The sequence below is a fragment of the Aulonocara sp. 'chitande type north' Nkhata Bay genome, linkage group LG5 (assembly GCF_057382095.1).
Source record: "Aulonocara sp. 'chitande type north' Nkhata Bay isolate Kocher_YH1m ecotype deep benthic linkage group LG5, A_spYH_male_GT1.1, whole genome shotgun sequence".
Taxonomy (NCBI): Eukaryota; Metazoa; Chordata; class Actinopteri; order Cichliformes; family Cichlidae; genus Aulonocara; species Aulonocara sp. 'chitande type north' Nkhata Bay.
The window spans coordinates 33,180,411-33,195,162 of NC_141348.1; the positions used below are offsets into that span (position 1 = coordinate 33,180,411).

A 14,752-nucleotide genomic window follows, 5' to 3' on the forward strand; every position below is an offset into this window, starting at 1 on the left:
ACTTATATTGTTCAGAGACGACAGCATTTATCCTGTCAGCATTCTGTAAACCGGCAGCCTCCAACAATGCATGTCAACAGTAACAAACTTACCCTGGGAGATGTTAAGCGAGTTAAGTGAATAAATGTCAAAGATTTACATGATGAATCTACTCAAGAGTGTTTCCAAAATTACATTTATAATTATGTTTTATCCAGTATCAAAGCAGCTGTGTATAAAGGCTTTTATGAATGGCCTACTTTTCTTGTGTACATGCATGGTAATAACACAAACCTGCTGCTTGTCCTTCTTGAGTATTTTCATCTTCTATCCCTTCACAGCATCTGTTAACAGAAAAGATCATAAATCTAATTACTTCCAAAAAAGCACACATTAAAAAAAAAAAAAGGAAATTTCTGATATCTGTAAGGGGAAAAAAGAAGAGCCACAATATAAAAAGAAAATTAAGATTTTTCAAATCAAAGAAAACAGTGCATATTGGATTTAATCTTACATAATTGTAATCAAAGTAGAAAGCACTGAAATCTCCCAAAGAACTACACATGTATGTGTATTTAACTCTTATACAACTGTATATAAAGGTACAGTAAGTAGTGAGCACACCTTTATAAGAAGAAAATCTGAGACAAATGTTTTCTTGCAGCATCCTTCCAAGTTAATTACACTTGAGTCAGCCACTGAACTACTGCCTCACTAAAGGACACTTGCTTCAGTACAACAGTAAATAGAATAAGTTCTTTAACTGACTCTTCCCTTACAGTTTAAGTTGAAAGAAAAGAAAAAAAATGTTACACCTAAAAACTATATGGACTGTATGAATTTCATGTATCGACTGCTTCGGTATTGTTTGATAACTTTAAAGCACAGTTTTATCTGAGACTAAGTCAAAGCAGAAATTTTTACAGGTCACTAAAGAAGCTCCATAAACTTCATGTTATACTCCACCCACACTCTCTCACACACACACACACACACACACACACACACACACACACACACACACACTCACACACACTCACACACACACACGCACGCAGTAAGAGAAGCCCAAACAAGACAAAGGTTTGTTCTGTACATTAAAACAGTGTGCAAAGCAGGGGATGAAAATGTTTCACTGTACCTGCCTTGGTGATGACAAAACCTAATTATTTTACTAAAAGGTCAAGTAAGTTTGACAACATTTCTGTACCGTGTTGTACTTACAAGACGTTAAAGACAGAAGTGTTTAATAATTCAATAGATCACCCACAAAGTATAAAATCTTGATTATTTTCTCATGATTTTCTCGTGTATTTTTATTCTTTTAACATACATGGCAGAGCACAGAGGCAAGTGTTTTAAATCTGGCTTATGTTCATTAATTGTATGGTACAATACAATATTATTATATTTAACCAGAATAGAGTTCCGTTTGTGATTCACATTTGAAATGGCACATTTTGAATGACCTTTATTGACTGCACTCCCATAACCAGGAGTGTCAAGATAGCATATATGGCTATATGATGCATTATATGTCTGCTGTAATATTATATGACTGTGAATCACATTTTCAACAACACAGGGGAAAAAAAGATGATAGAAACGCTGCAGAACAGAAGTTGGAGAGTAACATTGTGTGCTCCCAGCTTTCACTGAGACTCAGAGCCTGCACTGACAAAGTGCAGAAATGATAGTATGAAGTCATTTCAGAATAACTTGAACAGATCATTTTCAGGCCACTGTGCACTACTTCTGTCTCCGTTCCTACAAACCTGTGCAGCAGCATTGCCACGGGGGTTTGTGTATAGCAAAGAAGTGGAGGTGGACAGGACCAAAGATAATACAACTTATTCAACTTCTTGCCTTTGAAAAAGCATCACTGCAACTCATTCAAAATCCCCACGAGTACACCTGCATATCTTTTGAGTAGTTTTATTTTGCTGAAAATCTGCAGTTTGTCCGTGTAGCATGTTAAACAGAAGCCTCTGTCCACTTCATTAAACACACTTGATTCTAAGGAAATACTGTGCTGGGACTGCAACATTTTATTAACAAATGGCTAACATGCTGACTGGTATCTTAATTATGAGGGCACCAAAATAATTAAAGTTCAAATAACATATAGACAGTAAAGGTTCGTAACCAGATACAGCTGAGATATTGACTTTGCACATTAAGTCACAACAAACAAAAGGATATCCATGATCACCAGTAATGATGTGTGACACAGCAAACAGGCTACCTAAAAGCTTTAATATCCAGCTGTTCTAACATTACATGAATGGACAATGTCAACATTACCAGATCATTTTGGTATCCAATTCTCTATCTGGATGTTTCTATATCGTCATCCTTTCAACATCTATTTTCCTCATAAGTACAAGCTTGTTTGCGGCAAACCAATTCTGAGTGACTCACTCTTGAGTCTGCCTGAGCCAATGTGCTCTTTGCAATTGCACGAATGTAAGACCCTTTTCATCATCACAGAAAGCATTAATTCATCAGTACGCACTGAAGATTGCTGTACTGCACTCAACATGTGACAAACTGAAACTTTAAAAACTGCACCTTTACCATATACCATACATATATATATATATATATATATAGCAGATTATTACAGTCATCTGTAGTCCACTTTAAAGCTGTCCTCATTTTAAAAGGACAGATTACACATACATAATAATATATGTATATCATGAGGCAGAATTTTAAATAATCCAAGTTTCAATTTTCTTTTTCATTGTTTTGATGTTTCATACCATCCATACCACTATTGCTTATGCTAGAACATCAAACGTGTGTGTGTGTGTGTGTGTGTGTGTGTGTGTGTGTGTGTGTGTGTGTGTGGGGGGGGGGGGGGGGGGGGACTTGCTGCATGCAACAGATAGGAAGAATAACTACAATCAAGTTAACAGTAATGACAATTTAGATTTATTTAACATCTAAAGACACAAATGTTTATCTGCAGGCCTGAACGAGCTGTACACCTTAAAGCAAACCAGGACACAGTGGCTTAAAATTTGTATTCTACGCAGAACCATTAGATGTCAAAAGCAAGAGGCAATAAAAGCAAGAGGCAATAAAAAAGGATCAACTAAACGCATACGTAAACTAAAAGAAGTTCAATTTTTTCCTTTTTAAATCCCTCAGGGTTCAGGAAATCAAACTGAACATCTACTGATTATATACCTCATTTTAACAGGTGCAAACTCTGCAAACAACTGCAAACAGTTGTGGGGCAACTATGAATCTGTCAGTCTTCCAATACAAATCCACAACTACATTATACAGCCCACAGTGAAATCACTAAATTATAATTAGTCAATTTGATGTCCCCGGTTGTATGACAAATCGGTCAGACAAGCTCTTACCTTACTACCTTAAAGCCAAAAATGTTAAGTTATTATAAAAATTAGTGAACAGAATTACCCAATAAACTAAAAGGTTTAGTGTTACGGTTATACTAGAGATTGAATATGACTTAAGGCTTCACCACTATGCTAATATAGCACAAAAAAATGAAATAAATATGAAAAAAAAAATGAGCCAGCTGATTAGGCAGAATTGGACTCAAATTATTGTGGGATACATGTTTTGTTTTGGGGGTTTTTCACACTCTGTTGAGATTTACATTCTCCAAGTTACATGGATATTTTTCCAAGCACTCATAGACTAATACAACCTGGATGGTCTGCACCCTGCTGAAAGCCATAGTTTTAAATAGATAATTTTGGGACTCAAAAAAGTCTCAAAAGGCTTCAACAGCACAAACTGTAAAGGGATCCAGTTTAATGATTCAAAGTAGTGAAATGAGGCCTAACAGACACAGGCCCCAGGTACCCGTGTCTGGACACCTATCAATCAAAGCAGTTATGCCCCTAATAGTAATAGTAATAATAATAGGAAGAGGATGAGGAGGAGGAAGAAGAATTTTGACAGATGAAAATCCACATTTCATGTGGACAAATCTTAATTCTGTTTTGGTCAACTGCTACAAAAGACATAGCTCTGATGCTTTCAAATTAGGGAACAACAGAAATCTGCACTGGATCCCCAGTTCCTCATTGTGAAAAAAAGTGAAGCATGGCCTTAATGCAACTTAATTTCATTTACAGATAACATCAGAATTCTCCTCAGTTCATTCACCTCTGAGCACAACAATGATAAATATAAACACACGTCAAATAATTGCTCAGTGCATATTTATGAGTTTAAAACAGTGCAAAGCTATGCATGGCATTTTTTGCGATATGCAAACACAGTAGTAAAACCTGGTTTAAATGGAAACTGCCAATCCTCTACATCAACATAACCATAAAACTAAACAGGAGCACAGTACACTTGGGTGTCCAACTCAAAAAAGGTGTACACAGCACCAGTGCAATAGAAATGACTCAAAGAAAAGAAAAAGATTACCTTGTGCCTCATGTTACAGTATACAGTTCCTTCCATTCAAGTCTTTCAGTGGAAGACAAGAGTATGCCGATTTCTCTACGATATCTCCCAAACACATTTTCTCCACATACCTGAATCAGTTTCTTTTGTTTTTTTAAAGAAAAGAAAGAATGATGACCAAGAAGGACAGAAAACAAACAACTGATGTAGTGATTTACAACAGCTGAGTTATGAGGAATATTGCTGATTTTAAATTAATAGCATTTTAATCCAGGTAAGATGTTTGTTCCTAGATTTCTTTTCTGGCGACGGACCAGATTAACAGGAGAGAGAAAAAAAGGTCAGTTAAAGACTGAAGGTGCCAATAGATGTTTGGACTAACTTAAAAGATAATCAGTGCAGTAAATGCCTTTTTCCCAGCTACTCAATTATGATTTCATTCTTTTAACATATTTAACCTATTGCCTTTTGCTGGAAAGAAAAAAGCAGATTTAGTACAGGTGATATCAATTGCCTGGAACCAGCTCCACTGTGCTTTTCAGAAAGAGCAGGTGCTCCTCATATTTTGAACACAGTGTACATGACATTCAGCAAAATCCACCTTTTGCTGCTTAACACTCTGATGATAAAATGGCATCTGTGGTGCACTACTCTGCAGCAGCAGAAACAGTCAGGTACTCCCACCACCTGCCTCACTGTACCATTAAGGATAACTGCAGTATCTGCAGAAGAAGTTCAGACTCCCCACTGTTTTAAAAGTGGGGAGCCTGAACTCCCCCACTTTCATAATCCTTAAAACAACAAACCATATTTTCTGCTAATTAGATGGTTTAATTGCAAGTGAAGATGACAGTCTGTGATTATTGAGGCACTTAATTTTTGCAGTGCACCTGTCATAAAGATCAGTACAGCATATAATGCAAAGTAAAAGAAATATTAGTTTTGGATGCCCCTTACAGATATGCTACATGTAGCTATTAATAAAGAATGCTATGGTGTTTTTAAATGCCCATCGCACATTGAAAGACTGGACATCCAAGGATCCAAATATCTGGATATGTTTGACAAAGAGGCCTGAAACCTCAAGGTTTCTCATTTATTATAAGCATTTTTGCTTGAAAAATGACAACCAATTACTTTTTTGACAGCTGTACAGCTGTCACATTACCAATAATGCTGATGGACTGAAATACAGAAGAAACACATCAATAAATGTGACTCAAGCATCCCAATAATCCTTAGAGTGCCCCAAAGCACTTGCCTGAGACACTAAGACTGGAGTAAGCAGACAGTGAAACCTGAAATGTAGGGCTTGTGTGATGCGTTATGTCTGTCACGTGGGAAGACGGGTCACAAGGGGGCATGGACTGAGTGAACACAGAGGGAAAGTGAAGCAGTATGAAAACAGGAAAATACAGCATACCTCATGACTTCCTCTCTCATTGCTATAAATGACAATATTTGCATATATAAGCAGTTTAGGTAAAATAATAAAAATATAAACTAGCACTCAAATTCATTGTATATTAGCAGTTAACTTAAAAGACCAATGTCAAGAGTTTAATTTTCCTCCACTTTAGCAGCTCGATGATCCAGGTGAGATTACATTATCTCCTGCACACAGACCATAGTATAGATATGACTTAAGTGTGTCGACAGCACACGTCTCTGCCACATGGGACTCAGTTATTTTTGGTGCGAAAAATTTTTGTACTTTCTGTAAATACAAGTACTGCATTATACTGATAAAACTGCAAGTGTGTTGGCCTAAATCTAGTTTAATCTCGACTTGATGCAAAGTCAGGGTTTTTCTTAAATTTAATACACAAAAGCTGAAGCCACTCAGTGTGTAAGCTGTTGTGTTTTTTAGATTTATCACTGACTAGTTTTCTTTTTTTCCTTTCATTTTTTCCTCAAATTTACTGACATATTTAGGCTGACACATAATAACTGTGGATCCTGCTGAAACATTTCAAATTGTTCCCTAACAAATGTTGGAATTCCTGATAGATTTCAACGTGCTCCTTCTGTGCCCAGTGCTGTGTAACGCTCCTAATTTTATAATTGCCTACACAGTCTCCACAACTCTTTAGGAGAAAAGAAAGAAAAAAGGTTAAAAAGAAAAACAATTTAAAAGGCAATAAAGGCCATTGAAATACTGATTTACACAGGACTTATTCTGAGATCTGTTTTTTGTGGGGTGTGGTGGGTAATTTGCTGTAGAATTTTTACTTTGTAAACTGCAGACATGGCAGAGTTGCAAAAGACAAATGACCACAAATGACCTCTGCAATTATTACAACTTACCAGAGGTCCCCAGGTCATCCTAGTTCCATGATATTAGTGCTAATGATTATGACTTAAAAAGGGGGGGATGTAGAATGTATACCCATTTGTCTCACCAATGGACAAATACCTTCAACTATCACAATGGTAAATTAATGTGCATCTAACACCTTTAAGTGCTGATATGAACCTTATGCAAATGTGTCTGCTGGGCAATGTAGTCCCAGATTTTATGAAGGGAAATTAGACTCCAGAAGGTTGCAGCATTGGGCCTGCTATAACCATATTTAAGTCAAATAGCATAAAGCAAACTATTTTTTTATTAACTAAAGTATTATTTTAAAAACCACATGTAGTTTAATGTCATTGCTTTTTCCAAAGCATTTGAAAATAAGGATTATGAACAAGTATGAACAAGAATTGTCAGTGTGCTTATATGTGGAGAAAATGCAAATACTGAATCATTGATGACGTTTCAACCATTTCAAGATAGCAAATCCTTTAGTGAGCTAAACAGCTCCAGTAACACTTAATTTGGATGAGAGTCAGTTTTATAACACTGTCACTCCATGGAGTAAAAATCACAACTTCAGTAAAAAGACAAAGATGATGTCATGATAGATGCACTGGCACGACATCCAATTTAACAAAAACGTTTTACCTTCTGACAGATTCAATACATTTAAAGTTAAGCTACGCAGCCATTGTACATATCCAGATCTTAGTGCATGTGACAGAACAGAAACAACTTCCTCAACATTACAAATAACTAACAAATGAATGTATGTGCATACTTAGATAATCATAGATGACAGAAAAGTGCATGAAAATGGGAAACAGCAATGTAAAGAAGGTGTAAATTTCTTGTTATAGTTGAAAGGCTGCCCAAAAAAAGAAATAAAAATGAAACAAGTCTAAATGGAAGTCAAAAAGACATCCTGTGGAGGCTTTTCCTTTTTTAAAACTTCTGTGTTACATTCCTTTATCCCTGCACACCTGTCACCCATGAATATTGATGCAAGAGCATGCCGTTTCCAAATATCAAACAACCCTCTACTGCTCACTTATTTTGCAGCCTTATGTGACAGAACTCATATGCAAACACAAACAAGCGCACATGCGTGCACCACAGGGTATGTGAACAACAAAGACTGCATTTGAAATGTAAAAAACACAGAAAACACTTGCATGCAAAAATGTCTCGACTCAGACAGAGCTGTATTGTTACAATATCGTCATAATATGCCACTCACTATATATGGTCTGTTGACTAAAAATAAAAAGTCAGGACAAGTTAAAACACCCTAGGAATTTAATAGTCCAGGCTTGTGTATCAACAGTTTTCCTTTTTACAGCTGGCAGTAACAACTTAGGAAGTATGTTATAGTTTGTGCATACTGGTAGGGCTTTGCTTTTAAACTTTCAAATGTTATGATCTGTATCAAGTGTGTATTATATAAGGACATAATTTATTTATACGTTAATTATCCACATAATAGACACAATGACATAATCGTTACAGCCTTTAAATGTGTCACACTGTATTTTTGATCAAAACATTGAAAGTCAAGTTGGAAGACCAGTAAGACAATAGACTCACATTTAATAGAAGACATAAGGGTTGCAGGGATCACAGACACGTTCAATTAACGAGCAGGAGCATTATGTATTTTCTTCTATTTGATCTCAAAAAGCTCCTAAAACAGTCAGTGATCACTGTTGACCTCCCTCGGCTTTTATTACTGCTAATCATTTATTTAAGCTCAGTTTTTAAAACCTTAGCATGTAACTACAGCCCAGCCCATGCAGCAGTATATGAATGACTAACCTCGTATTGTGGATGGATTATCTCAGTTGTTCTCCTGGCTGAAGTTTGGTCCTTTTACAGCATCCTGCCATGCGATTACATTTGTTCCTGACCACCAAGAACACTCACGTTAACTTTTATCGAGTGGAAAAAAGTTAGCTTGTTTATATTATGCTAACATAGCTGTGTCGCTAGCGGTCACGTAGCACATCGTTATATACCAGCTAGCCCAACTTCAGTAACCCTACAAACGTCACTGCTGTTTAGTTTTCTGTCTTCATTTATGCTGGAAGTGATAGCAGAGCTGTACGTGCGCCCCAGGGTGGCTGTGGCTACAATGTAGCTTGCCATCACCAGTGTGTGAATGTGTGTGTGAATGGGTGGATGACTGGATATGTAAAGCGCTTTGGGGTCCTTAGGGACTAGTAAAGCGCTATATAAATACAGGCCATTTACGTTTTAATTTGTTTCCAAAACCCCGCAGTCAGGACATGCTATATTGTATTTAGATAGAAGCTAGCGAGCTAACTCCCTGCTAACTTCTAACTCCGTTAAATGTCATAAATTCCGTTTTCATGGATGCCTGGATGTTAAACTCAATTGTTACACCTGGTAGAGCAGAACGCTGATCATTTTATTAAAGATGAAAGACTTTAGACAGTTTTTCAACTCTCAGTAATGCCATAGTGATCGTTTGATACAGTGGGGCAAAAAAGTATTTAGTCAGCCACCGATTGTGCAAGTTCCCCCACCTAAAATGATGACAGAGGTCAGTAATTTGCACCAGAGGTACACTTCAACTGTGAGAGACAGAATGTGAAAAAAAAAAAATCCATGAATCCACATGGTAGGATTTGTAAAGAATTTATTCGTAAATCAGGGTGGAAAACAAGTATTTGGTCAATAACAAAAATACAACTCAATACTTTGTAACATAACCTTTGTTGGCAATAACAGAGGTCAAACGTTTACTATAGGTCTTTACCAGGTTTGCACACACAGTAGCTGGTATTTTGGCCCATTCCTCCATGCAGATCTTCTCGAGAGCAGTGATGTTTTGGGGCTGTCGCTGAGCAACACGGACTTTCAACTCCCGCCACAGATTTTCTATGGGGTTGAGGTCTGGAGACTGGCTAGGCCACTCCAGGACTTTCAAATGCTTCTTATGGAGCCACTCCTTTGTTGCCCGGGCGGTGTGTTTTGGATCATTGTCATGTTGGAAGACCCAGCCTCGTTTCATCTTCAAAGTTCTCACTGATGGAAGGAGGTTTTGGCTCAAAATCTCACGATACATGGCCCCATTCATTCTGTCCTTAACACGGATCAGTCGTCCTGTCCCCTTGGCAGAAAAACAGCCCCATAGCATGATGTTCCCACCCCCATGCTTCTCAGTATTCTTCTTCCTCCAAACACGACGAGTTGAGTTTATACCAAAAAGTTCTACTTTGGTTTCATCTGACCACATGACATTCTCCCAATCCTCTGCTGTATCATCCATGTGCTCTCTGGCAAACTTCAGACGGGCCTGGACATGCACTGGCTTCAGCCGCGGAACACGTCTGGCACTGCGGGATTTGATTCCCTGCCGTTGTAGTGTGTTACTGATGGTGACCTTTGTTACTTTGGTCCCAGCTCTCTGCAGGTCATTCACCAGGTCCCCCCGTGTGGTTCTGGGATCTTTGCTCACCGTTCTCATGATCATTTTGACCCCACGGGATGAGATCTTGCGTGGAGCCCCAGATCGAGGGAGATTATCAGTGGTCTTGTATGTCTTCCATTTTCTGATGATTGCTCCCACAGTTGATTTTTTCACACCAAGCTGCTTGCCTATTGTAGATTCACTCTTCCCAGTCTGGTGCAGGTCTACAATACTTTTCCTGGTGTCCTTCGAAAGCTCTTTGGTCTTGGCCATGGCAGAGTTTGGAGTCTGACTGTTTGAGGCTGTGGACAGGTGTCTTTTATACAGATGATGAGTTCAAACAGGTGCCATTCATACAGGTAACGAGTGGGGGACAGAAAAGCTTCTTACAGAAGACGTTACAGGTCTGTGAGAGCCAGAGATTTTCCTTGTTTGAGGTGACCAAATACTTATTTTCCACCCTGATTTACGAATAAATTCTTTACAAATCCTACCATGTGAATTCATGGATTTTTTTTTTCACATTCTGTCTCTCACAGTTGAAGTGTACCTCTGGTGCAAATTACTGACCTCTGTCATCATTTTAAGTGGGGGAACTTGCACAATCGGTGGCTGACTAAATACTTTTTTGCCCCACTGTATATGGACCTGTAGCGGAGTTTAGGTCCAGACATGGCTATTGACGTCAGACTGAACAACCGGATGTGTGTGTGCCTGTGTTCTCTATGAAAATGCAAATATTAAAATACATAAATTATACATTAAAAATTATATATATGAAAAATTTTGTCCAAACTCTAATGTAATGACTTTATTTTAAGTCATTTTTAACCAAATATGACAAAAAGAAGTTTACATTTCAGGCCACTGTAAAAACATCTCCGTTTGCTTTTAGAAATTTTATCCAAATATTAACTGAGAAATTAATCAATAAAAGACAATAGATTTTTTTTCCTCCTCCCACTCAGTAACTACCCTTTTTCCAGTAACTGTTTTACCTGTGAAATTATCTCTATAAGGAAACGGCTCTAGGATTTTCATTTTACAACCTTAAAAAGTGGGTGTTAGGGCAGACTTATTCTAAAGCAACAGACAGAAATCCTACCAGGCCATCTCAGTGGAGAGACCCATTCTTTCTTCAGTGACCTTATTCCCGTCACTCAGTCACTTGCCCTTGCACAAAAGAGCAGAAGAGCCATACTGTTGCTGAGTCTGAGAATCATCAGGAGACAACTCGCTAGAGGGATGAAGAGGAGCAGCCGGCTGTGCTAAATCAGAACCAAATTTCAGCCCCGTTTTCCCAAACGTGTGTGTGTGTGTGTGTGCTAGCTTGCACAAAGAGCGGAGCGCGCCTTAAAAATGGAACACAGCTCCTCCTCACTCCATCCCTGCTTCAGCTGTTCGACGCTTCCACGAGGGAACAAACAAAGCAGCGGACAATGGTGTCAGAGGGAGCCCTGTTTAGATTCATCTTTCTCGGTTAATTACTTATCACCTCTAAATCTTAAACCCTGCTGCTGATGACACAGTTTTCATCTTTCCTTGTGCCAAGTATCCAGCCTACCTAATCTGCTATAGTGTTGTGGCATTGACATGAGCCACACATCAGAGCGCACCATTGTGTGCTATATTTAAGGTCACAAGTGAATCCCGCCTACCTTCTCCACCCAGTGAACGACATGACCATACAGCCGCTCACTAACTTACAGCATTTTACACTGAAGACTTGAGTATTGTATTACAGGCATATAATCAATGTCTATTCCTCTATTTTTATTGGTTTTATTTATCCCTGTTTATACCCTGTGATGTGTACTCTGAAATTCCTGAATGATCTTTTTCTACATTGTCTTTTAATAAAAGTTTTCATATCAGCTCACATATGTCGACATAAAAACTGATGCTAACTGATGCTAGTTTAACAAACTTTTTTTTTTAATCGTTAGGAGAAAAATCATAATATACTTGACAATCTAAATATATGCTCTTGTTAATCCAGTTATGATGAGACATAATGACCTAAATAAATCAAAATCCAACTTCCACTACCAATACATTGGAATTTCTCATATGGATGCTTTAACAGCTGAACAGATTTCACAACGATTACCATCACCATAATTTTAATGCTACACCAAACTCTCATGTGAATGCATAGCTGCCTTCTCACCCAAATGCAAAATGCAAAGTGGGATAATCGAGAGAAGACAGTGTTGCATTTCCTCTGAGGTGCTGACTCACACTAACTGAGATGCATATCGTACAATCAGTTGATCAGTTTAAATCTAATTTCTTCTGTCTCCATCCACAGAAGTGATAAACTGAAACACTAGCACATAAACTGCCCCTTAAACAACAATAAATAAGCACACCAGGAGAAAGCTGAACATAATGAAGAAATTTAATTTATCCTGTCATTTCTTCATAACTATAATAACATAATATTTATAATCACAAGCTTTAAAACTCTTTAATAAGAGTTTAATAAGGAACATGTTATACACGTTACATGGACAGCTGATCAATTTTATGGTTGGTTTAATTTAAATGGTTCAACTGAGTAGTAAACCATCAATACAGGTTTACTGTAAACATCTCAGAGTGCAACAAAGATATCTGACGGCACCATATGCCTCAATGGTGTGGAACACTTCTTTAAGATTAGATATAACACACAGAACCATGTAATGTGTATTACAATCGAAAGGTTTTAAATTACTTGACATCCTTGCATTTTTCCTTTTAGGTGCCAACATAGTACATGCAAATGATCAACCAAAGGTTCTTCTGAAAAGCTGATTTCCTCCAAAGATTAAGAGTCATTTTTTTCACTGATGCTTTCCTCTCTTACTAAATTCCATGGTAGACCTTGCACCCAAAATTCATATTACACATTAACATTTTTCATGTGGAAAAGTTACAAATAAACACTAAGTAATAACACACTAAAAGCCTTTTTGCATGGATTACTGGTATACGATTCCACCATAACAACAATGTGCAAATGCAGCATGCAGCAAAACCACTGGGCAAAACAGTGGATCACAGATAACGCAATCTGTAGAGTAACATGGACATAGGACTGCCAGCTGGGGAAAAAAAAAAAAAAAAAGAGTTTCAAATGTCACAATAAAAGTTTCCAATGCCTTTGTTCCAGCACAACTGGATTACTTTCATGTGATCATCTTCAGCAAAGAAGTAAAAAGTTTACAAGTTGCTTGAAATTCAGCTGCACATTGTGAACTGTAGAAAAATAATGAAAACTATATGTGTGGCAGCCACGATGTTCCTGTCAAGAAAGAGGTCAGTGTAGGTTTTGTTTTTTTTGTTTGTTTTAAGTTTAATGACAAATGTGTTCATGACAATATCGCAAAATGTACTGTTTGAAAGATTATTTTCTCAGATTAAATAACTTTAATGGTGACTAAAGTTATTTTTAAGTATAGAGAATTGACAATGAATCTCCTAAACAGAGCATGTACATACATACGTACAAAATACTCAATATTGGTTACATTTTTGTTAAACCAGCATTTAAAAGTATATGTTTATTAAACAAGATCATTTATAGTAAGAGAGATTGTAGGTTTCACATGAATCTTGCATTGTATAAGGTTTACATATCCGGACATTAAGGTGACCTTCCAAATTTTCTTTCTATGAACTACAATTTCAGTTGTAAGGAAGAAGTTGTTTGTTACACTTGATGTTTAAGTACAAAAGTAATTACATTATATGTATATTTTAAAGCAAAAACAGTAGAAAGATGGACTTCGTTACTTTGACACCACCCATTTTGACTAAAGAAAACAATGAGCGATGAGCATTTTTACCATGTCCATGTCAGCGGTTTATAAAACTAGATGTGAGAAGACGGCGGCGCTTCCAAATGTCAAACCACTTGTCAATCACAAGTTTTTAGCCAATGAACATACCCCAGATAATCCTCCTTTCTGAAACACAGATTTATAATACTGTTGAACTTTTTAAAATTCAACAGGACCCAAAGTGAGTGACTGAGACCATGAACTTGCTCACAGTGTTCAGGACAGAAAGCCAATTTCCAATAGACCTCTATCAATGTTTCATCACAAGCTTCTAAATCGTTATGTGGAGAAACTTGATGAGGGAGGGACGAAGATGTTAACTTATACCTAGAGCTGGGCGATATAAGATTTTTTCATATCACGATATGTTTTTTTCATTTCAGGCAATAACGATATCTATCACGATATAAGCCAAATAACTATATTTGTAAGATTTAAATGTGCCGTTGCTCACAAGTAAAATGTGAAATAATCAGCAGCTTGTTTTGATTTAAATATTTATTTCCCATAATAAGTTCAACAGGGTAGATGTACTAAAGAAACATGAGACTTTTTCAGATAAATAAAGGCAAATATTGCAAACTACACAAAAGGCAGCCGCTAAAGCGTTTAAGTTTCAAAATAGAACAAACGAAACAGACTAAATTGTCAATTCCACTTAGAAACAAAATATTAATTCTAAAAATAAATCTTAGTTTGTTTTACAGAAGAACAGACAAAATTGACTAACTTTTGTCAATATCAAATAAACTGAGAACTAAAAGGAAATTCTCAATCTCTCCTTGTTGTATAGCTTAGCTTTTCAAACAGTTT

At 37.1% G+C, this 14,752-nt stretch overlaps 1 protein-coding gene across 5 annotated transcripts in view; it reads right to left on the reverse strand.

Annotated features, from left to right (window-relative positions):
• Positions 1-14,752, reverse strand: part of chd6 (chromodomain helicase DNA binding protein 6) — a 100,901-nt gene that overhangs the window by 74,152 nt on the left and 11,997 nt on the right. For all 5 annotated transcript variants that reach the window (XM_086293072.1, XM_086293073.1, XM_086293075.1 and 2 more), the window contains exon 2: positions 274-323. In XM_086293072.1, the coding sequence (XP_086149198.1) occupies positions 274-303 (30 nt within the window). In that variant the 5' untranslated portion in view covers positions 304-323. The remainder of the gene's footprint in view (positions 1-273; positions 324-14,752) is intronic.